Raw genomic sequence first — 22235 nt, 5'->3', positions numbered from 1 at the left:
TTTATCACTCTAAATACAACTATTTTCACCTCAGTGCTTCGTCAAAATCGCAAAATATAGGCTTACTAATGGGCAATAGGACGCACATTTTTGTGAAATACACATACCATAATTATGGTGTGTGGTGTACCTCTGTATACGCACCACATGACTATGGAATGCCATAGTGGACAATACTAGAGTTTGATTCCGATTGTTGATGGCGATTATCGATTTCCTTTCAAGTGATCGATCGTTGGAATCGATTGCCACCATTGATTGTCATAGAGGAATCGATCTTTGGAATCGATTGTCATAGAGGAATCGATTGCCACCATCGATTGTCATAGAGGGCACAACCGATTGCGGGAATCGATTGTAGAGTGGTAGAATCGATGTTTGGAATCGATTGCCACCATCGATTGTCATAGAGGGCACAACCGATTGCGGGAATCGATTGTAGAGTGGTAGAATCGATGTTTGGAATCGATTGCCACCATCGATTGCCATAGAGTGCAGGAATGCATTGCGACCATCGATTGTTGGAAGGAATGGATTCCGATTGTCGGTTGCCTTCCCAGCTGTCATAGAGGAATCGATGTGGTAATCGATCATAGGAACGGATTGTTGGAGTCAATTGCCCCTCTCGGCTCATTAAAAATTATGATTACAAAATTGTTCATAGCACATGCCTGTACAATTTACATTGATATAATTATACATTTAATCAACAATAGTGTCATATATTAACCAAGGTATATACGTACATAGACTCGATGAACTACTAGACCGATTCCTCTATGACAATCGATGGTGGCAATCGATTCCACTATGACAATCGATGGTGGCAATCGATTCCTGCAATCAATTCTTCTATGACAATCGATGGTGGCAATCGATTCCAACGATCGATCACTTGAAAGGATCGATGATGGCAATCGATTCCAAAGATCGATTCCACTATGACAATCGATGGTGGCAATCGATTCCAACGATCGATCACTTGAAGGTGGCAATCGATTCCAAAGATCGATTCCTCTATGACAATCGATGGTGGCAATCGATTCCAACGATCGATCACTTAAAAGGAAATCGATAATCGCCATCAACAATCGGAATCAAACTCTAGTATTGTCCACTATGGCATTCCATACATGACATGTTCTCACTATTCAATAAGAGGATTTGTTGTCCCTTATTGCCCCCTATTCCAATGACTCCCCTCCCACACACATACAGAGAAAGGAGTGGCTCCTAGTTTCAACAGTGAGCAAGAAAATGTGGTTGTCTTTGCAACCAACGCTGATGGATCTAATTCAGATCTTAGCTTACAATGCGATGTTTCTGGGACCCCTACACCTACTGTGACTTGGTACAGGGGAGATGATGTAGTTGACGCTGACTTTATGCTTTCGAACGGTACCTTCTTGTTTCAAAATATCACTGAGAGAGACTATGCTTCCACGGCTGGAGTTATCTATCACTGTGAGGCTACTAACACCATTGGAGAGCCTGGCTTCAATGCAACCATCCGCAGTAGAGACATCACTGTCCACTATGCATGTAAGCAATTCATGCACTTGCATTGTATAGATAATAAATGATTGTAATAATTTTTCTATCTTCAGATTTTGGTGGTTTTATGCCAACTGAGGTAGAGCGTACGTTTATACCAACTGCACCTGCTACTTCTGGATTTGGTATCGACATAGCTCTTAAGTGCAGGGTTGGGGACTCGCAGCCACTTCCAGACATCGTGTGGTTTCAAGACAATTCTACAACTCCTTTAGACGAGAGCCTGACCGGTACTATCGTAAGGTTTCTGGAGGGTGGAAGATGGGCCTATATTACAGATATTGAGACTTTCCCACACGATTATCGCTGTGGAGTAAGGAATGCTCGAATGCACGAACTAGTGAGAAGCCCTCAGACATATTTTGTCAATGGTACTGGACTAGTAACTGGAGAGAATTTTGTGTACAAGGAAATAGGAGATCTCACAGCTTTTTCTGCAAAGGGAGAGGACGAGGACTTTGAGTTCAGCTATGTTGCTTCACGAGGGATACTAAATCGTGTTTGTGCTTTCTCTAATAGTGATGGTTCCAGCGCTGTTTCTAACGCAGCAGTGGGTACGATCCATAACTTACCTGCTCCTCCAGCTGTAGTCACTCTGGAATGCAGAGAAGGCCAAGTCACTAGTATCAGTAGTGGAACAGTCACAGTGCAACGTGAGTTGTCACACACACACACCCACACCCACACCCACACCCACACACACACACACATACATACACACACACAGGGAAAGCCGTGATAACAGTGGATCCCTCAAACACACGTGAAGTGATTGTAGGACGAGGCCCTGCTACTACCTTCTCCTGTGCCAACACTGGCTACCCTGCAACCTCAACAGTGTGGTACTTCAATGGAGATGTAATTGACTCTTCATTCGTTGGAATTGTCTTTGACGACACTATGCTGACTATTGCAAACCCTCAAGTCAGTCACTCTGGAGTGTACCAGTGCTTTGTCAGTAATACAGTGTCTGAAGACAATGCTGCCTGGTTGTTGGAGGTCAGAGCTCCAGGTAACATATACCACTACTTACGTTTGCTTGTGATGTACATGTCAGTTTATATTTGCTGTGTACATGTACATGCATTATTCTGTTAAAATTCACATTATTATTTATTCAATATCAGTTTGTTTCATTACACAGCTGCACCCATTGCCCTGGCTTTCAATGAGACTGCCATTGGAGCAGTGAGAGACAGACAAGTTGGTACTCTCTTTGTGGGTGATTTTGGGACCATGATCACAGTACCTGTGTCTGTGGAGGCTGACCCATGCCCGAGTGTACAGTGGTCCTTCAAGGACTCGAACATTGCTAGCGGAGACCAGTACACTATCACTAACCCTTGCAGTGATGTTAATGCGGCATCTCCCTTCACGTTTATGTTGACTGTGACTAATCTGACCATCGAAACATCAGGAAATTATTCTGCTACCTTTAGCAATCTTGCTGGAAGCGGGGTTCTTCCAGACCTGTACATTACTGTACCAGGTATAATACAGATACAATAATTATTAAGATAAAAACTAGTGTGAACAACCTCATCTTTATAATTATGGTTCATTCTTCCCCTCCAGTTCCCACTAGCGATCCAATTTCTTCATTGAGCTTGTCAGTTATTGATAACCCTGCTCCCATGTGTTTACTCAACGCCAGCACTGTCACCATGACTTGCCAAACCAATGGCTTCCCACGGCCTGAAGTAAAATTTCTAATGGGGCGCAACATCATCACTCCAGGAGAGGGGAACTTCCTAAGAGTCTCACAAACCTTTGCCGACCAAGTGAGTTTTTTTTTTTCGGTTGTTTTGGTAGCTATCTTTGAGAGCTCATAATTTGTGTTCAGTTTGTCCAATTTCAAAACTAATTGATGCATTCAATAGCTCTCAGAATTACCTTTCCAATGGTGTGCTTAGATACAAGTTCTGTGATTGGTTGAAATCCAGATGTTAATTACACCTACCCATTCTTTTCCTTCAGATACAACTGTCTGATATTGTAACGGAAGATGCTGGAATATACATATGTGAACGTTCAAGTGAATCTATGGAATTTGCCGAGGAGCCATTTGTATTTTGCAGTAAGTCAATGTATAGGGAACACACACACATGCACACACATGCACACACACACAAACGCACACACAAACATGCACACACACACACACACACACACACACCCACACACATATTTACCTCCCCCCCCCCTCCTCTACAGCCGAGCCGTTCGTCACAAACTTTAGTTCATCACCAAACACAATAGAAGGCGCTGAACTGGAGGTGGATTGTGAGATCATGGGCATCCCCACACCGACAATTACGTGGCTTAAAGGTGGCAGTATGCTCTCTTCAGGAGAGGGTATCAGTATTGTTACACCTTCTGGCAACCTGTTTCTGTCTCGAGTAACTATCGACAGTGCCACGTCAGACAATGCTGGTACATACACTTGTGTGGGGACTAATCCAGCCGGAACAGTTACCAGGGATATCAGTGTGGAGGTCAATGCAGGCCCAGGTACGTTATGAAGTATGCTGCGAAATTTTTTATTTTTGTTGTTTTCGTGGGTTAGCAGTCCTACACGAAAATTAGCTTAACTGAAGGCGTGGCCTGAGAGTGTTTCCAATAAGCACATTCAACCCACGAAATTTATTCAACGGAATGCTTTCAGAGGATAAGTACCTCGAAAATTTCGCGCTATACAATACTTCAAATGTTGGTAGCTTACGAATTAGCCAATTCAAATTTTGGTTATTGGTACTTCTTCTATGTACTCCATTATAGCATGTACAAAATGACTTACTATAGTTTATGTATACTCACTGTAGAAGCTGGCTTATCTCTGGCGGAGATCATCGGTATAGCAGCCGGGGGTGCTGGTTTCATCTTAGTGATTGTATTGATCATTCTCCTCCTGGTGTGCGTTTACATGTGTGCCAGGAGCTCCAAATCAGTTGATCTGGCGCCCTACAATGTCTCAGGGGGAAAGTGAGTACATATTTTATATACTCTTTGCATGTCTTTCGATTGCGATTTAAAAAAATTGCAATCGAAAAGAACGTCGCATTCGAAACCCGATATAATTATAGTAGCAGTACTGTAGTCTGTTTTGTTTTGAGAAAACTACGATTATTATTGTAATCCGTCCCCCCTTCTCTGTATAGATCATACACTGACTATAGTGCTGATCCACGTGGCAATGTTGACAGAGACAGTGATGAGGAAGATGTGGCACAACCCGAGGCATTTAGCCCGGAGTATGAGAGTCTGCCTGCACTTCGACCTGCTGCTCCTCCCATGTATAAGCCCACCCCCAACTACCCACACGGAGGTACGTGTGTGTGGGTGTGTGTGGGTGTGTGGGTGGGTGTGTGTGTGTGTGTGTGTGTGTGTGTGTGTGTGTGTGTGTGTGTGTGTGCGTCTAAGTTTGGTGACCACGTATATTGTATGCCAGGAATTATACAACCTTTAAAGCGTTTGTTTAGACAACAGTGAGTGTGCATTTGCAATGTCTCCCATTAAAATAAGTTCTGTATACTCGGACTAATTGACAAAACTTAGTCCCCTAGTCCACATGTAAACTTTCCCTAGTATTAATTTTACTATTTCTAAGAAAGAATAGTTACTGTATACTCTGACTCATAATAATCGATTTCTTACATGTAGTTCTACATTAATTTCGATATAATTTAGTCTATGTAAGTTATACAACTCTGGGACCACCCTACACACAACTTAATACTTATATACACAAATTATAATTCTTTTCAATGCTTCCCACAGCTAGCTACATGATAGTTGAAGTTGTAACCTGATCAAGTCATACCCATAATTTATTATTATTATTTTGACCCCCAGCTCCACTCGGAGGAGATGACATTGAGATGATGAAAGTGCCTCCTCCGGACACTGACTCTTTTGTGGGTGCTCCTGCTTACAGACGAGTAAGTGTGTGTGTGTGTGTGTGTGCGTGTGTGTGTGTGTGTGTGTGTGTGTGTGTGTGTGTGTGTGTGGGTGTGGGTGAGAGAGCTCAAATAAAAAATTAATGGACTGAATACTCACTTCTTAGATGCTTAAGTATGCTTACAACAGAAGTTCTAAGGCTTTGAGGCCTTGTTTTACGTACTGTGTGGCTGTGTGGGCGTGTGTGTTATGTGCCCCCTGTGTGAGTGTGTGTGGGCGTGTGTGTGTTATGTGCCCCCTGTGTGTAGGACGAGTAGGTGCTAATGTTTGTGTTGCGTCTCCACCAAGTGAATTAGCGACATTCACGGTCTGTTACACCCAATTGAGCAATGATATTCACACAGTGGGAGTTGTCTGCTTGTGTGTCTGTGTGTGGTACAGTGTAATGGGAGAGGGGGGGCTAGTATTATCTGGTCAACACTGGTATGTGTCACTGTCAATAGTGGACTTAGATCATAGGCAACGTCTGGAATTCCATCCGCTTGAAGTGGGTCGTTGTGAAACCTGTGAATAATGATGATGAAGTTCTCTGTATGCCACATGTAATTAGCTAGAGGCTAAACATGAAGTCATGTGTACACAGCATTAATAGAACACACACAGTGATTTTCATGTTCTGTTCGTATGTATACCATCTTAGGCAAACTTTGGAATTCCATGTACGCCTGAAGTGTTGAAATCTGTGTAATGATGCTGAAATGTGATTGGCTTCCCTGTGTAAATAGCTGGAGGCATTCCCCTACGCTTGTAGTTATGTGTTCACAGGAATTTGTATGATAGAAAACACGCAGTGATTCATTTTCATGTTCAGATGTTACAGAGGGGGAAACCTTTAAAATAGTATTACTACGTGATTAATATTTCCCCAGCCCTATTTTGTATTCTAACACCATAGCTGTATATCACTCCCACACTGCACACACCTCCTCTCACACCCTCACCACCCGCCCACACACTGCACACACCCTCCCCACAGGACAACGGTGACTACAGACCTAGCCCCGACGATTTCCTATCAGAAGATGCACAGTTTGTGTGAACAGAATCATGAGCAACTCTCTCTATAGGCAAATGTTATCTTCTCATTACCCGGGAAAAAAATTTCTCGAGTATAATATAAAATAATATTATATTATAGATTCTAGTTTTTCTTGAATACTCTTTATAGTGCATAATGTTTTTAATGCAAGCTGCTCCTCGAACTATCTATTTTCACTATTATTTTTCATTTACACACATTTATTAGAAATAGATTCTTTTGTTGTGTAAAATAATGTATAAATTCAAATTAAATTTTGTGTTGTCTATGAGAATTAAAATTAATAGCAAAAAATTATTATTATAATGGTATTAATATCGAGGGCGTCTAATAATGATCATGATCAATGACGTCACCTTGTTTCTGGAGTACTGTTTTCGTTCGGGGTCAAGCCGCGGGTTGAAACAACACTGGCCTAATTATAAAAGCTAAAAAGCCAACAGTATAGATATGGGTGCCTATGGGTCCAAGCAGCTACTGGAAGACATGGAAAGGCTGCATAGCAACGACCCCACTCTTACAGCCCTAAACTACGAGCACAGCGGCCTGGGGGATGATGCGGCGAAGCAATTGGCAAAGGCCCTAGTCGGCAACCACGTTCTGCGGAGACTACGGCTGGGAGGCTGCAACCTGACCTCCAGCGGTATACACAGTGTGTGCAGGTCCCTGTGTGATAATAGAGTGGTACCTGCTCGCATTAGAAAGCTGGAATTGGTGAGTTAAGTTAGCTAGTAACAAAAGTAGCTAGCTGACCAGCCCCACCCCTTTTTTCTGCAGAATAACACATACACACACATGTTTATATGTGCAGGGTACTAGCTCTACTGATAGCCACTCTCTGCCTGTGGGCAACCCTCTGGGGGACAATGGAGCAAGGAGTCTAGCTCTGGTGAGTGCTAGCTATACGTTGTACATATTCGATTTCACAGTACACACGCGCACACACACACACACACACACACACACACACACACACACACACACACACACTCCACACACACACTATACCCCCCACACACACTCCACACACACACTATACCCCTCACACACACTCCACATACACACACACTATACCCCTCACACACACTCCACACACACACTATACCCCCCACACACACTCCACACACACACTATACCCCTCACACACACTCCACACACACACACACTATACCCCCACACACTCCACACACACACACACTATACCCCTCACACACACTCCACACACACACTATACCCCCACACACACTCCACACACACACTATACCCCTCACACACACTCCACACACACACACACTATACCCCTCACACACACTCCACACACACACTATACCCCTCACACACACCACACACACACTATACCCCCCACACACACTCCACACACACACTATACCCCTCACACACACTCCACACACACACTATACCCCCCACACACTCCACACACACACACTATACCCCTCACACACACTCCACACACACACACTATACCCTCCACACACACACTATACCCCCCACACACACTCCACACACACACACTATACCCCCCACACACACTCCACACACACACTATACCCCCCACACACACTCCACACACACACACTATACCCCCCATACACACTCCACACACACACTATACCCCCACACACTCCACACACACACTATACCCCTCACACACACTCCACACACACACTATACCCCCACACACTCCACACACACACACTACACCCCTCACACACACTCCACACACACACTATACCCCTCACACACACTCCACACACACACACACTATACCCCCACACACTCCACACACACACACTATACCCCTCACACACACTCCACACACACACTCCACACACACACACTATACCCCCACACACTCCACACACACACACTATACCCCTCACACACACTCCACACACACACTATACCTCTCACACACACTCCACACACACACTATACTCCTCACACACACTCCACACACACACTATACCCCTCACACACACTCCACACACACACACACTATACCCCCACACACTCCACACACACACACACACACTATACCCCTCACACACACTCCACACCCTATTAAAAATGACTTGTAAGGTCTTACATGGTTCATGCATGTATCGACAAGAAGCAACAAGGTATCTTGTTAAGAAGTCACATGATAAGAATCATGTCATGATTCTTGCCAATTCCATACAAGCTTGTTGCAAGTGCACTCAAGCAAGTTTGCTTCAAGTGTTCAAGCAAGACTCTTAACACTATTCTTGTCAATTCCTTTCATGGATATGACAAGTATGTAACGTAAGGTTACGTCAAGGGTTCAGGCAAGACTCTTAACATGATCCTTGTTAATTCCTTTCATGGATATGACAAGTGTGTAACGTAAGGGTGCTCAGGCAAGGTTCTTATTATGATTCTTGTCAACTTCTTTCATGGATATGACATGTGTGTAATGTAAGGTTACTTCAAGTGTTCAGGCAAGGTTCTTATTATGATTCTTGTCAACTTCTTTCATGGATATGACATGTGTGTAATGTAAGGTTACTTTAAGTGTTCAGGCAAGGTTCTTATTATGATTCTTGTCAACTTCTTTCATGGATATGACATGTGTGTAATGTAAGGTTACTTCAAGTGTTCAGGCAAGGTTCTTATTATGATTCTTGTTAATTCCTTTCATGGATACGACATGTGTGTAATGTAAGGTTCTTCTAGTGTTCAGGCAAGGCTCTTATTATGAATATGACAAGCGTGTAATGTAAGGTTACATGCGTGTAACGTAGGGTTAAGTGTTTAGGCAAGGCTGATTTTAACACAAGTTCAACAACATAATAATTATAAAAAAAACTATATAATTATAAACAGTTGATTTAGATAGGTACACAAGTTAGTGTCTTTCAAGTGTATTTGGTTGCTTAACACAGTACGATCTATTGAAGGCATTGACAAAAACAGCTTTAGACAAAATGTTACTCAAAGAGACTACTTCAAGGGAGTGAGAAGTGGATACGTCAACTGGTACAATATAATTGTTAAGTAAGTCCGCCTGCATGTACGTGGAAAGTATCGCTCGTGAAGGATTACCAGTCATGTGTAGTAGTGTTGATGAAAATGGTATGTTTTTTCTTATTAAGGCACAAGGTTCAGTTCCATATATAAACAGTTCAATCTCACCAAATTCTTCAGCTCCATTAGAAACGAAACAACAGTGCGTATTTCTTCGTTTTCCTGTTAAAGCACGTGAGTACTTACGGCAATGAAAGATTACACCATTTTTAAAGAGCCTGAAGAATACTTGTACGGTACCAGTGCGGCATAATACCAATGATTGTTCTGAAGTTAGCTTTGAAGCTACTAGTCTTCCAACAATGTATGTGTTTTCACTCAGTTTAGTCATATTTTTTCTCTGTGGATTGCAAACAGAAGTTAATTGTAGTGTGTAACTCACATCAACATTGAAAAGAAGCTGATTAGCGATCTGTGACTTGCCATGAAATAGATGCTTTAAGTGTCCATTCTTATTTTCAAAACCAAATAAGGAATGCGTCCAAAGAGGCCCCCAAAGACGAACATACTTTGCAAGATGTAGTATCTGATGTGCATTGGCTGTGCAGCTTCTGTCACCATATAGTTCTGGAAGTAAGACACAAAAATCTATGAGCATTTGCTCAGCACAATTGACTTCATCTTGTGTTATCCTACCCCCCAACATAATGTGAATCGCACACACCAACAGTCCATAGTGGTGCCAGAAAAGTGATGGCAGGTAGTCAATGAGCAGAGGTAGAGAGTAATACAAAAGCCATGTGCGTAGTTCTGACGCTTTCCAGTACGCAAGATGTTTCTGAATAGACCTGGGGGGGCGACTGAATTCATGAGGGGGAGTTTGTTTTAGAAGTTCATTGTCTATGTCAGCACTCTTACGTCCAAGGTAGTATGGTTCTTCGTGGTTAGCAGAATTAAACCAAGACTTAGTCAGCCACCGTGTTACGCCTTCCAAAACTGCATGCATGTAGTCAACAGGTACAGAATCGACTAAGTTGATCATAGATGTGAGCGGAGATATCCCCAAAATGCCATTGACTGGTTGCTGACCAGCTTCAGCTTCTGTAGCATTACTAACGACTTCAGTGTGCGATCTCAGAGGGTAAACTGTATCCGGCGGGTATATGAGTGTTTTATTCGGCATTCTTTTGCCTGGATGGAGACAAACAGAGCAGCCATACTGGCCATTAAACTGTTTGGCACACAAAGCTGCAGCTTTTGCAGGTAAATCAAATATTGCCAACACAACTGATGCTTTAAAACGTGTAGGTCCTTGAAAAGTATTTACAAAAACGCGAAGTTTATCAATTTGACTTGCTAGGGGTTGTAAGAGGCGTTTCATGTTCGGCTTTGAGGGACCTATCCAAATTGCTGACAATATCACATTTTCAGCATTTGTTCTAATTATAGCTGGGAGGTTAAGGATCACCAAGAACACTGGCCACATACTGACAGTTGACGACTTAAAGATAGGGACACCATCAGTAGACATCGAAAGGGCAAGACGATCCCCACCAGAGAATTTACCTGAAATTACTCCCTCACGTAATACAGCTCCATCCCAAACATCACTCAAGTTTTCGTCGTCAGTTGATAGTTCAGGCAGTTGAATGAGTGAATTAGAGTTTTCTGCAGGATAATTATGCCATTAAGGGTTGTTGCACATGCACGCACACACACACACACACACACACACACAAACTCGCACACGCACACGCACGCACACACACACACACACACACACACACACACACATACTCACACACGCATACACACACAACACACAACACTCACACACACACACACACACTACACACAACACACTACACACAAACTCGCACATGCACACACACACACACACACACACACACGACGCATACACACACAACACACAACACTCACACACACTACACACAAACTCTCACATGCACACACACACTCACGCGCGCACACACACACACACACACACACACACACACACACACACGCATACTTACACACGCATACACACACACACACACTCACACACGCATACACCTCACACACGCACGCACATATACACACTTACTTGATAATACTGCCTCCACAGATTTTGTAATGTTCAAATGCACTAAGTCGGCAGTAGGTGAATGGAGATTTTCACAGGTACACTCTTCCTTGTTCGCGTCACAAGTCATGCAGATTTTCTTATGGCTGTGAACAGGAGTTTGTCTTTCGAAAAACCTTTTCAATTTGTAGAGGGTGGGAGGTATTAGGTTTTGCTCGGGGGAGATGAATATCAATAGAGTTAGAAGTGCTCCTATTGCAGTATATGACAACTTGAAGGACGTACAGAATTGCATGATGGCACATAATGCTTCAAAAACAGTGACGTTTGCACCTGGATACAGAAGTTTTGAATGGGTTGGTGGCGTGGAGAGTGGTGAAGATGAGGGCGGTGAAGACGAGGGTGTGGAGAGTGCTGGTGAAGATGTGGGCGTGGAGAGTGCTGGTGAAGATGTGGGCGTGGAGAGTGCTGGTGAAGATGTGGGCGTGGAGTGTGGTGAAGATGTGGGCGTGGAGAGTGGTGAAGATAGGGCTGGTGAAGAAGGGGGTGTTGGTGAAGATGGGGGCATGGAGAGTGCTGGTGAAGATGCGGGTGGCAGGTTGATGTCTTGCAACGGGTTTGGCACTGCAATTATTAGCATTATTATTAAACTATACACACACACTTTATATAATAAAAATTATTATTTGCATGGCCTAATTATTTATTAAAGCAATATGCTAGCCTTACCTGACTTATTGCTTGCTAACTTCTTATAGCGTAAGAGGGTTGATCTAGGTATTGGAGCTGAAGCATCCCTCAGGTACCTCCTATAGTGGGTTCTTGTTCTTGATGGAGTAGCCATTATTGTAATTACGGTCTAAATAATGCACGGTGTGCAATATTTAGAACGCACACGTGCACCACGTGGCTTCATTAGTTTGATGTGCACTATTCAGAACGCACACGTGGCTGCATAAGATAGCTAGCTAGCTAAATATAGTATGCAGTCCATCATGAACTCAAGTTCAGAATACTCTGGCGCTACCAGCGAAGATGACTCTCTATCTCGGTCCCTCTCAGACTCGGTTACCAGCTCACCTCCAGCGGTGATAGAGCAAGATCAGCCAAGGCCTAAGAGAGCATACAGACCCTCTACTAAGCTAAGAGATAATGTTGAAAATATCAAGACAGCACTTTTAGACCAGTCAAGTAAGTATAGTCTATAATGTGCTATACTAGTGTGCAGCTAGAGTTCAGCTAGATTCCTCATTTTATTTCAGGGATTGCTATTGTGAAGTGTTCACAAACTGGCAGTCAGCACAAAACTAAGCTCAGCGAGTTGTCAACAGACAGTGGTGAAACACTCACTCTGGAACATTTTACAAAGGGTAGCAACTTGATGCTCAAATACAAGGGGAAGGAGTATGCGGTTCAATTTGTTCATTTTAAAGGTATTTGCATAGGTGCTAGTATGTGTTTTTTAGATATAATGGTGTATATAATTTTACTTTAGATGAAAGTGACAAGGAGAATATAGAAAAGCGAAAAGAAAAGGGGAAACAGCCACAAAAAGGTCGACGAGGCCCACGTCAGCGTGAAAACGAGGTGCAGGGTCTGCCAAGAAAACTAAACACTTCTGAGACACTGAACCTTCTAACAAATGCTCAAAAGAAGCGAAAGCTTGATGACTCGGTTCGTAGTGACAAAAAGCGAGAAGAAGCTATGATTACAACTCCTGTTCGTACTGACAAGGTAATGTACTACTGTATGGTGGGTGTGACATGTTGCTAATGCCCTTTCAGGCTAACCGAGTAGAAAACCCTTTGGGAGAGGTACTAGAAAAGCTCAACCGGATGGAAAACACGTTGGCTGAGCTTGTGACACTCCTGAAAGCCTCTCCACAGCAATCTGGTGTGGTGGTGAAGGCTGAGCAGTCGGAGGATGAAATTGTAAGTGTTATGCGTTTACGCACAATGCAGACAAATTTTATATTTTTCATATACAGATAAATGGTCGGAATGTGATGCGATTGCCAGCAAGGGATGCTTACGCTTTCGCTCTCCTGCTTATGGATGCCATATTTTCAAAAGAAGAGTTGTCCGTATCTCTCTTATACAAGTCAGACAAAAGCAAGAAGCCAGGTCTGGATGAGGAAAAGGTGAAACACATGATGAGGCTGGTGGAAAAGAGATTTGGTGAAGAAGGATGGAATGAAAAAACATTGATTTCTAAAGCAAACCAAAAGTGCCGGGATTCTAAACCTATTGTTATAAATTAAAGGACCCTATTTTTGTAAACCATCCATCGTTCACTGATACTACTTACTGATACTACTTCCAAGTTTTAGAACATTTTCTTGTTACTTGCATGTTTCCCACATGAGATACTGGGTGTTTCTTACAAGTTTCATGTGTAGTTCTTGTGATTATAATGCATGAGCCTTACATGATTCTTGTACAAGATTCATGCAGAGTATCTTTTATGATTCTTGCACCATTATCATGAATGTACCTTGGTAAAAAATGCCAAGATTCATGTCGTTATCATGGCAATATCCTTGCCAATATCATTTCAAGACCTTCTAATAGGGCACACACACTATACCCCTCACACACACTCCACACACACACTATACCCCCACACACACTCCACACACACACTATACCCCTCACACACACTCCACACACACACACACTATACCCCTCACACACACTCCACACACACACACACTATACCCCTCACACACACTCCACACACACACTACACCCCTCACACACACTCCACACACACACACTACACCCCTCACACACACTCCACACACACACTATACTCCTCACACACTCCACACACACACTATACCCCCACACACACTCCACACACACACACTATACCCCTCACACACACTCCACACACACACACACTATACCCCTCACACACACTCCACACACACACACTATACCCCTCACACACACTACACCCCTCACACACACTCCACACACACCCACTATACCCCTCACACACACACACTATACCCCTCACACACACTCCACACACACACTACACCCCTCATACACACTCCACACACACCCACTATACCCCTCACACACACTCCACACACACACTATACTCCTCACACACACTCCACACACACACACTATATCCCCCACAGCTATTGGAACAGTGCAGCTCCCTCCGTCACCTCACTCTCTCCTCATGTAACATCGGGGACGAGGGGACAGTCATATTAGCGGGGGCACTGCGGAAAAACCACACCCTCACGACCCTTGACCTCGGCCATAACTCAATCAGTGATTTAGGAGTGGAGCAGATTGGGAACGCTCTCGCAATCAACTCATCTTTAAAGGGACTCTCGTTGTGGAAGAACAGGTTGTTTCATTCTGGAGCAGAGGCTTTGGCGCATGCACTGGCTACCAATACCACTCTGCAGTGGTTAGGGGTGAGGGGGAGTATAGGTACATTTAGTTAAGAAAATTTAACGGGTATTAGATTTAGCGAATGAGCCATTTGAACTGACATGGCTTTTTCAGTAAAATCTGCCAAATTGCCAAATTTAACCAACCAAATTTTCCAGTAATAAGTGCTGGAGAAGGTTATATATAACACGTATAATCAAACTTTTGTGTGCAAATATTTCCTGTTAAAATTCATTAACGTAACCCCTCCCCCTCCAGCTCGGCTGTAATCACGTTGGTGATGAAGGGGTTAAAGCTCTGGCTATAGCACTACTCTCCAATGCTCAGTACTCTAGTCTCACTTGGCTGGGTCTAGGGGGTAACGAGATATCCGACAGGGGGGTGGAGCATATTGCCGTGGCAATCATGGCTCAGCGGAACCATGCAGCTGATGAAACTGATGGAATCGATGGCGGTAAGTTAATTGAGTATTCTGTCAAAAATTATGACAATGGATTTTTTACCAATTTCATGCAACTTTTGCAAAATTCAATTCCCATAATTATGTTTGATACTTGTAGTAGTAGTTACGGTAGCCTCGTTCCTGACTCGACTTTTCTCTAATTCAGTGAAAGCTATAGGTTATATTAAAGAAAATTGGTTACGGTAAATCACTCTCTATGCAGAAACCTCAAGTCAGGCAAGTTTAACTGAGCAGATTCGTGGTGGTGGTTTACGTCCGATGCTTGAGCTAGGAGTCACCCCGTCCCACGTCAGCATTGCCGTGGGTGATGACGAGATATCGGAGGAGACCCCCGACTCTGCCGGTTGTGATGATGATGTTGAGAGGAGCACTCATTGCATACCTCTGGAGAGTATAGGATTGGGAGGCAATCAGATCACATGTGCTGGTGCCACCATGTTGGCTAGCGGACTGAAGACTAATACACGTGAGCTATCTCCCACTCGATCTCTCTGTCAACATTCACTACTTAGTGCAATGATCTCTAGTTGTTGTACGCAATTAGCATCTGAATGCTGTCTTAACCAGCAATTAGGGGACACAGCACTGCATTATATAGTCCCCACTTTCCTCCTATCTTAACATTTACTAAGCGATTTCTTTCTGCTGTGCTTAGTTTGTTTGGGCATATTCTGTAGTAGGAAAGTAACATTCTAGCTCTAGTTATAACGGTTATTCTCCCATGTAGTGTTGTTCACATATTCGTGCTGTGTTATATTTTTTGCAGGATTGCTCAGTCTTGGTTTAGCGGACAACAGGATTGGAGACAGTGGAGCCACTGCACTGGCCGAGTTGCTAAGATACACGGACACGCTCCAGAAGCTGATCCTCTCTGGTAATGATATTCACGACGATGGCGGGAGCACTTTAATAGCTTCCCTGTCCCAGAACACCTCCCTCACATCACTCTATCTGGCAGAGGTGAGTCGTAGCTACAAGTTATAGTTAGACACTGTTTTGGAGGTGTCTATGGGATTTAGAAGCCCAAAGGCACTGATTTAGTATCCAAAGCGTAGCGAGGGTACTAAAGTGGCTGAGGGCTTCTAAATCACATGGACACCGACAAAACAGTGTCTAACTCATTTAGATACTAGTGCGCATGCCCAAACATTGCCCTCGATGCTTGACTACAATAAAATTACTTGGCAACAGAATACTAGGTATACAAGTTGCAGTCCCATAGTATACCTGCTCTGAGGCACTTTTCCCATATATTTCAAGTATATATATAAACTTTCGTGGAATGACCGTTAGAAAGGTTTTCGCGGGAATAATACTCGTGAATAGCAGCCTTTCTGCAGCATGCATGCGATATTAAATTTGTGAGTATAAATGTTCGCGATACATGCTTAATCAGCGAAAACCATATATACCCTCAGAATATACCCGCTATACGGTAGTCTATCAGTGTTAACTTTTACGTGTTCGATGGTTTGTTACAGAACCCGCTCGGAGATGGTGTGGGCGTGAGGTGTGAGGAGGTGATCGGGAAGCACAATCATTCCCTGAGGGTATTGGACCTCCATGATACACGACTGTCCTCTCCTGCACTCACTAGTGTGCGTGAGATAGACTTATAGTTATTATTATAATTATAGCTATAATTATGTAGATAGCGATGTTCATTCTATCACTTGCTAACCCCCTATACACACACTACCATTTGTTAACCGCCCACGCCACTCCTCACACATGCATGTACACCCCCTCGCGCACACACACACACACACACACACACACACACACACACACACACACACACACACACTACCACTTGTTAACTGCCCACACCACCCACACACACTGTAGTTATTTGAGATGATGCAGAAACAAGGGGTGTTACAATCACTCGGACTGAGGGGAATCCCCCATTCTGTAGCCCCGCCCACTCAAAACATGATGGAAGGAACGACAGCTCCGCCCACACTCTACAGACAGAACATTGTCTCTACCACCGTAGCTCCGTCACAGAGGTCAGAGAATAGATCACGGTCCAACTTTTTTGTATTTTTCACACAAACTCTCGAGGGTATAAATGTTTTGTGGTTTTCGCTGATTAAGCATGTACCGCGGACATGAATTTATTAACACATGCATGCATGCTGCAAAAAGGCTGCTATTCCACAAAAATTAAACTGCAAAGCCTTCAAACAATATTTCTGCGAAAGTTTATATCCTCGAAATAATAATCACTGTTTTATTTTTATGGTAACACTGTAAAATTGAATCATATAAAATCGACATAATTAGCATTTTATGTGCACTGTAAAATGAATCACATAATTATATTGTTTTCTGTCTTCAGACACACCACCCTGGAGGCACTAGGTTCCCTCCCCTTACCTGACGAGAGTGCACAGACGATGGTGGTCACTCAGGCGCACAGTCGCACGCGCAGAGGGTCCATCTCACAATATATAAAGAAAAAACTATCGAAGAGCTCCAGTCACAGTAGAGGCTTCCGGGTGCCAGGTAAGAAGCTGAAATAATACTAGATTTATTTTTTCATTTTTATCCGTATAAAATTGAACAGCATGTACTGTAGTAGTTCAGAGGTCATAGTACAGAGTTTAATGAGGTATTATAATTATATTGTTTTCAATACTGTCTGTCTATGCCACGCCCCCTTCACTTGCAGAGGACACACCTAGCTCACATAACCATCACAGGACAAATCACCGATCGGTACGTTTAGTTTTTAATAGCTTTTATTGTGAGATTTCTTTCCATTATCCTCCGTTGCCACTATCTCCACTCTTCCCCCACCCACACCCACACACACACACACACACTCCACCCCCCCCACACACACACCCCCCCCCCCACACACACACACACACACATACACATACACTATGTGACAGACACAGCCTATTGAACTACTACCGTTGACGGAAGAAGACCCCACTTCTTTTCCCGACGGCCCTAGTCACATGACCTATACTGAGAGCAAAATGGGCAGTGCTGGTCCATCCCCAAATAAGGAAGGAGTCAACAAAGGAGAGATTAGAAGAGCATCCAGTCGATTAAGCCGAGAGCAAATGGTAAATATTGCCTACATGTCTGTATCGTTTCATTCCCTGACAACAGAACTCAAACTAGACACATTATTATTATAATCTGAAAGGCCTCTCTCTAAGCTTTCAGAAAATTGTAAAATTAATGTTATTGGACCAACGGAACTAAAGTTATGGCCATTCAAAGATGATTTATTTAACGTTCATTTGAGAGTACTAGAGTCGGCTTTGTAACTAGAGTTCTGCTGGTCCAAATTCAACAAAAATTATTATGCTAATTTAAAACAGGCCATAATTTCCGAAAATAGGCCCAAAAATAGATTTCTGATTTAAAACACCATCTAAAAGGCCTCTCTGCAGCTCTAGCTAGTGATTGCTTAACTTGATTTCTATTAAAGTAAGAAAAAGCGCTATTATAGAGCTAGATAACTTTTGAACATAATTAATATGTTATCGTTATACTAAATTACCTCCCCCCCCCATGCAGGAGTATGAAGGGCCACACCCACAGCCACACCCCACTGGCACCATGCATCGCTCTGAGACAGTGGAGCGTATCGCAGGTATCACCAACCGTGACACCATCCTAACATCCCCTGAGCATGGGGAGATGAAGCCAGTCAAGGAACAATGGGTACGTTGATTTCCAAAGCTATTTAAACACATCATTTGAAATGTCTCTTTCTAAGCTTTCAGAAAACCATAAAATTGTTGACATTGGATCAACGGTACTAAAGTTATGGCTGTTACTTAATCAACGATTCGGGGACTCTTTCAACTGCCATAACTTGAATTCCGTGAATCCAATGTCAAAAATGTTATGATTGTCTGAAAGCTTACAAAAATACCTTTCAAATGGTATCATCAAAGTTTATATTCGAGAGATATAAAAGTATTTGCCAATTTGGCAACACCGTAGATAATAGCCCATGCTCCAAGGCCGAAAAATGAGAAATTATGACCCATACCAAATTTTGGATTTAAACATGGCATTTGAAAGGTCTCTTTCTAAGCTTTCGGAAAATCATAAAAATTTTTAAATTGGATCAACGGTACCAAAGTTATGGCTGTTGAAAGATGGCCCCACACACACACACACACACACACACACACACACACAGGTGACGGCACTACGAATGAGAGTGGGGATGCTCAAAATGGGTGGGTTCCTACACAGCGGCTTCAACGCCCTCCAAACAGCTGAGTCAGCAAACGAGCGGCCGATAGCAGCCACCCTCCCCAGCAACCTGAGCAAGAACAGGATATCCGCCCCCTCACCCCCGGACTCTACCAGAGTCAGACTACAGCTGGTGATGGAAGAGCTGGGATCAGACTACATCAATGCTAGGTGGGAATTTCCCGGGAAACCTGTATACATTGTACAACCGTATAGCGGGTTATTTTCATATGGTGGACATTTTCGTATATATTTCGTATGAATAGCATATCATACAAAAATTAATTATTCTACCGCAATAGATTCAAAGTTACTATCCTGAGCTGTACGAATACATAAATGGGTCATTCGTACGAAAATTTGCACCAACGAAAATCACCCGCTATAATATAATAAATGATAGTATATACGCTTGGTGGGAAGTTCCTGGGACCTGTTTTATATTGTACAGCGTATAGAGCAAACATTTTTTTCGAGGGGCTTAATTTTTCGCTGTTTTCGTGAGTTATAGCAATCCTCGTGAAAATTAGGTTCACGAAATGGCATAGCTAACAAAAGATTATTGATACTGGATATGTATTATAATAATAATAATTATATAGTGTCCCAACAAATCCCAAGGACGTAGTAGTTGGAACACTTCCAAAATTTTTTCTTTATATTCTCCAGTTTTGTTGGTTCGCCCGGCCATCCCAAGAGTTACATAGTAACGCAATCCCCGACAGTGGACACGGTGGGGGACATGTGGCGTATGGTGTGGGAGCAGCGTGTGTGTGTAATAGTTGTGCTCACGTGTGAGGGGGAGGTGGTCCAGTGGTGGCCGGAGGAGGGGACAAGGCAGACCCACCCCCTCGTTGTGGGTAGAGAATGGACACAAGGTGAGGAGCAGCTCTGTGATAGCCGGCATTTTTGTAAAATATATTAAGAAATTGTCTTGTCCTCGCATCTCCCCCACACCCTACACACCTCACACACCCCACACACCCCACACACCCCACATGCACACTATACTAAAACATCAGATTTAAGTGAGTATTTCGTTTGAGTTAGTAACGGGAATAGGACACAATTTCTCCCACACAAATTATATTTTTTGTATACCCTCAAACACACACAACCCCCCCACACCACACACCACACACCACACACCCACACTTTAGGTCCGCTCAATGTCACTACCACAAGCGAGAGTGTCTCCATGACGAACCCTGACCTCCTAGTACGGTCATGTGACCTGCACAGCTCGGCAGATAACGAGCGAGAGACAGTTACCATGTACCACTATACGGCATGGCCACAAAACTCCGCCCCTTCCTCTGTGGGACATGTAGCCGACATGTATCACAACATGCTCAAATCAAGACTGCAGCAAACAGTCAGCTCTGTGAGTACTACGTTATATGCATGCAGCCTGTGTTGGTGGTGAGTAATTAGTCACAATAAAAGATGCATCTTGTAGCCCTTTGAAATGCCTGTCTAACGATGTGTTTATTAATACCCTCAAGTTGGGGCGTTGCCCGGTTTCGGTGAAACGAATAGTATTATGCATTATACCCTCATGCATGCAGCCTGTGTTGGTGGTGAGTGCTATGGGAGGAGGGAGGTCTGGTTGCTTTGCTGCCGTGGCGATTGCTCATGAGCTCATGGTATCACCTGACCCGAACCCTCCAGTCTGGGACTACCAGGACCCGAATATACTGGATCAGGTCAGTCAAATCGTAGATTTAAATCCCTCTCCTTCTATAGTCTAATCGAGTGTAGCAACTATAGAATGAGAAGTGCAGTGTTTAGGAATTGTCCTTGTGAGATATGACTACATCGATCGTTTGTTCGGGGACTCTTTCAGCTGCCATAACTTGAATTCCGTTCATTCAATTTCAACTATTTTATGATTTTCTGAAAGCTTAGAAAGAGACCTTTCAAATGATGTCATCAAGAAGTATTTGCTAATTAATTTCTATACCATGGTCCAAGGCCGAATTGATACTTTACTTTTTAACTAATCTTTCCGCTTGTGTAGGTAATTCGTGGTATTCGGATGTGTCGACCTGGACTGGTGGAGACTGCTCATCAGTACGAGGCTTGTCACCTGATATTAGAGGGGGTGCTCTCTGGCCCCCCACGAGGGGGCAAGGGGGGTAAAAACAAGAAAGGGGAGGGACGGAAATGGAACCCTTTTAGGAAGAAATCTCTGGTAGGTGTAAACATAGATTATTGTACCCGCTTATACGGTACCTTGATTATAATTATTGTAGATCCACTAATTATTATGTATTCATGTAGGGTAATAAAGAACGACTAGTTGAAGAGGTGGACCTTGATGACACACTACTATTCTAGTAACACTAACACTCCATTAATTCTTAATAGCCATTTTTATCCCATGTATGATATTTGCAGAATCTCCATATGCTGCGCATACTAAATAAAATGAAATTTTGAGTATTGCCACGGAAACAATGATTCGTTGATTGATTGTAT

General features: G+C 43.3%; 4 protein-coding genes across 4 annotated transcripts; 3 read left to right on the top strand and 1 right to left on the bottom strand.

Annotated features, from left to right (window-relative positions):
• Positions 1-944: 944 nt before the first annotated feature.
• LOC135343379 (hemicentin-1-like) lies at positions 945-6818 on the top strand. The gene is made up of 11 exons (XM_064540389.1): positions 945-1542; positions 1608-2207; positions 2282-2566; positions 2699-3043; positions 3130-3335; positions 3532-3631; positions 3769-4065; positions 4377-4536; positions 4713-4879; positions 5407-5492; positions 6488-6818. Exons 1-11 carry the CDS (start codon positions 1386-1388, stop codon positions 6548-6550), a joined length of 2466 nt encoding a protein of 821 aa, XP_064396459.1. The 5' UTR covers positions 945-1385; the 3' UTR covers positions 6551-6818.
• A 140-nt stretch (positions 6819-6958) lies between these two features.
• LOC135343360 (uncharacterized) lies at positions 6959-22214 on the top strand. The gene is made up of 18 exons (XM_064540366.1): positions 6959-7264; positions 7362-7439; positions 14794-15081; positions 15317-15512; positions 15724-15987; positions 16288-16481; positions 17003-17119; positions 17370-17533; positions 17866-18032; positions 18199-18245; positions 18425-18604; positions 19065-19211; positions 19699-19925; positions 20424-20632; positions 20915-21138; positions 21323-21460; positions 21775-21948; positions 22038-22214. Exons 1-18 carry the CDS (start codon positions 7001-7003, stop codon positions 22092-22094), a joined length of 3135 nt encoding a protein of 1044 aa, XP_064396436.1. The 5' UTR covers positions 6959-7000; the 3' UTR covers positions 22095-22214.
• LOC135330772 (uncharacterized) lies at positions 9370-12513 on the bottom strand. Its single transcript, XM_064525723.1, has 3 exons — positions 12372-12513; positions 11664-12266; positions 9370-11224 (listed from the first exon to the last, which is right to left on the bottom strand). The coding sequence occupies exons 1-3, from the start codon at positions 12484-12486 to the stop codon at positions 9438-9440; spliced, it is 2505 nt and encodes an 834-aa protein (XP_064381793.1). The 5' UTR covers positions 12487-12513; the 3' UTR covers positions 9370-9437.
• On the top strand, positions 12609-13973 carry LOC135330773 (uncharacterized). The gene is made up of 5 exons (XM_064525724.1): positions 12609-12833; positions 12905-13075; positions 13138-13376; positions 13427-13573; positions 13630-13973. Exons 1-5 carry the CDS (start codon positions 12626-12628, stop codon positions 13900-13902), a joined length of 1038 nt encoding a protein of 345 aa, XP_064381794.1. The 5' UTR covers positions 12609-12625; the 3' UTR covers positions 13903-13973.
• Positions 22215-22235: the final 21 nt, after the last annotated feature.

Source organism: Halichondria panicea, chromosome 1 (genome assembly GCF_963675165.1).
Source record: "Halichondria panicea chromosome 1, odHalPani1.1, whole genome shotgun sequence".
Lineage (NCBI taxonomy): Eukaryota > Metazoa > Porifera > Demospongiae > Suberitida > Halichondriidae > Halichondria > Halichondria panicea.
Note: the sequence above shows the minus strand (reverse complement) of the source record. Positions and strands in the feature narration are given on the sequence as shown.

Bases quoted from the DNA above. Each gene is read 5' to 3' on its own strand.
- LOC135343379 (XM_064540389.1), top strand. From the start codon at position 1,386: ATGCTTTCGAACGGTACCTTCTTGTTTCAAAATATCACTGAGAGAGAC. The intron at 3,336-3,531 runs GTGAGTTTTTTT...CTTTTCCTTCAG, and splicing joins CACAAACCTTTGCCGACCAA to ATACAACTGTCTGATATTGT. The intron at 4,537-4,712 runs GTGAGTACATAT...TTCTCTGTATAG, and splicing joins TACAATGTCTCAGGGGGAAA to ATCATACACTGACTATAGTG.
- LOC135343360 (XM_064540366.1), top strand. From the start codon at position 7,001: ATGGGTGCCTATGGGTCCAAGCAGCTACTGGAAGACATGGAAAGGCTG. The intron at 16,482-17,002 runs GTGAGTCGTAGC...GGTTTGTTACAG, and splicing joins CATCACTCTATCTGGCAGAG to AACCCGCTCGGAGATGGTGT. The intron at 19,212-19,698 runs GTACGTTGATTT...ACACACACACAG, and splicing joins AGCCAGTCAAGGAACAATGG to GTGACGGCACTACGAATGAG.
- LOC135330772 (XM_064525723.1), bottom strand. From the start codon at position 12,486: ATGGCTACTCCATCAAGAACAAGAACCCACTATAGGAGGTACCTGAGG. The intron at 12,267-12,371 runs GTAAGGCTAGCA...TAATAATTGCAG, and splicing joins GTTAGCAAGCAATAAGTCAG to TGCCAAACCCGTTGCAAGAC. The intron at 11,225-11,663 runs GTAAGTGTGTAT...ATTATCCTGCAG, and splicing joins TGTGGAGGCAGTATTATCAA to AAAACTCTAATTCACTCATT.
- LOC135330773 (XM_064525724.1), top strand. From the start codon at position 12,626: ATGCAGTCCATCATGAACTCAAGTTCAGAATACTCTGGCGCTACCAGC. The intron at 13,076-13,137 runs GTATTTGCATAG...ATTTTACTTTAG, and splicing joins TCAATTTGTTCATTTTAAAG to ATGAAAGTGACAAGGAGAAT. The intron at 13,377-13,426 runs GTAATGTACTAC...ATGCCCTTTCAG, and splicing joins CTCCTGTTCGTACTGACAAG to GCTAACCGAGTAGAAAACCC.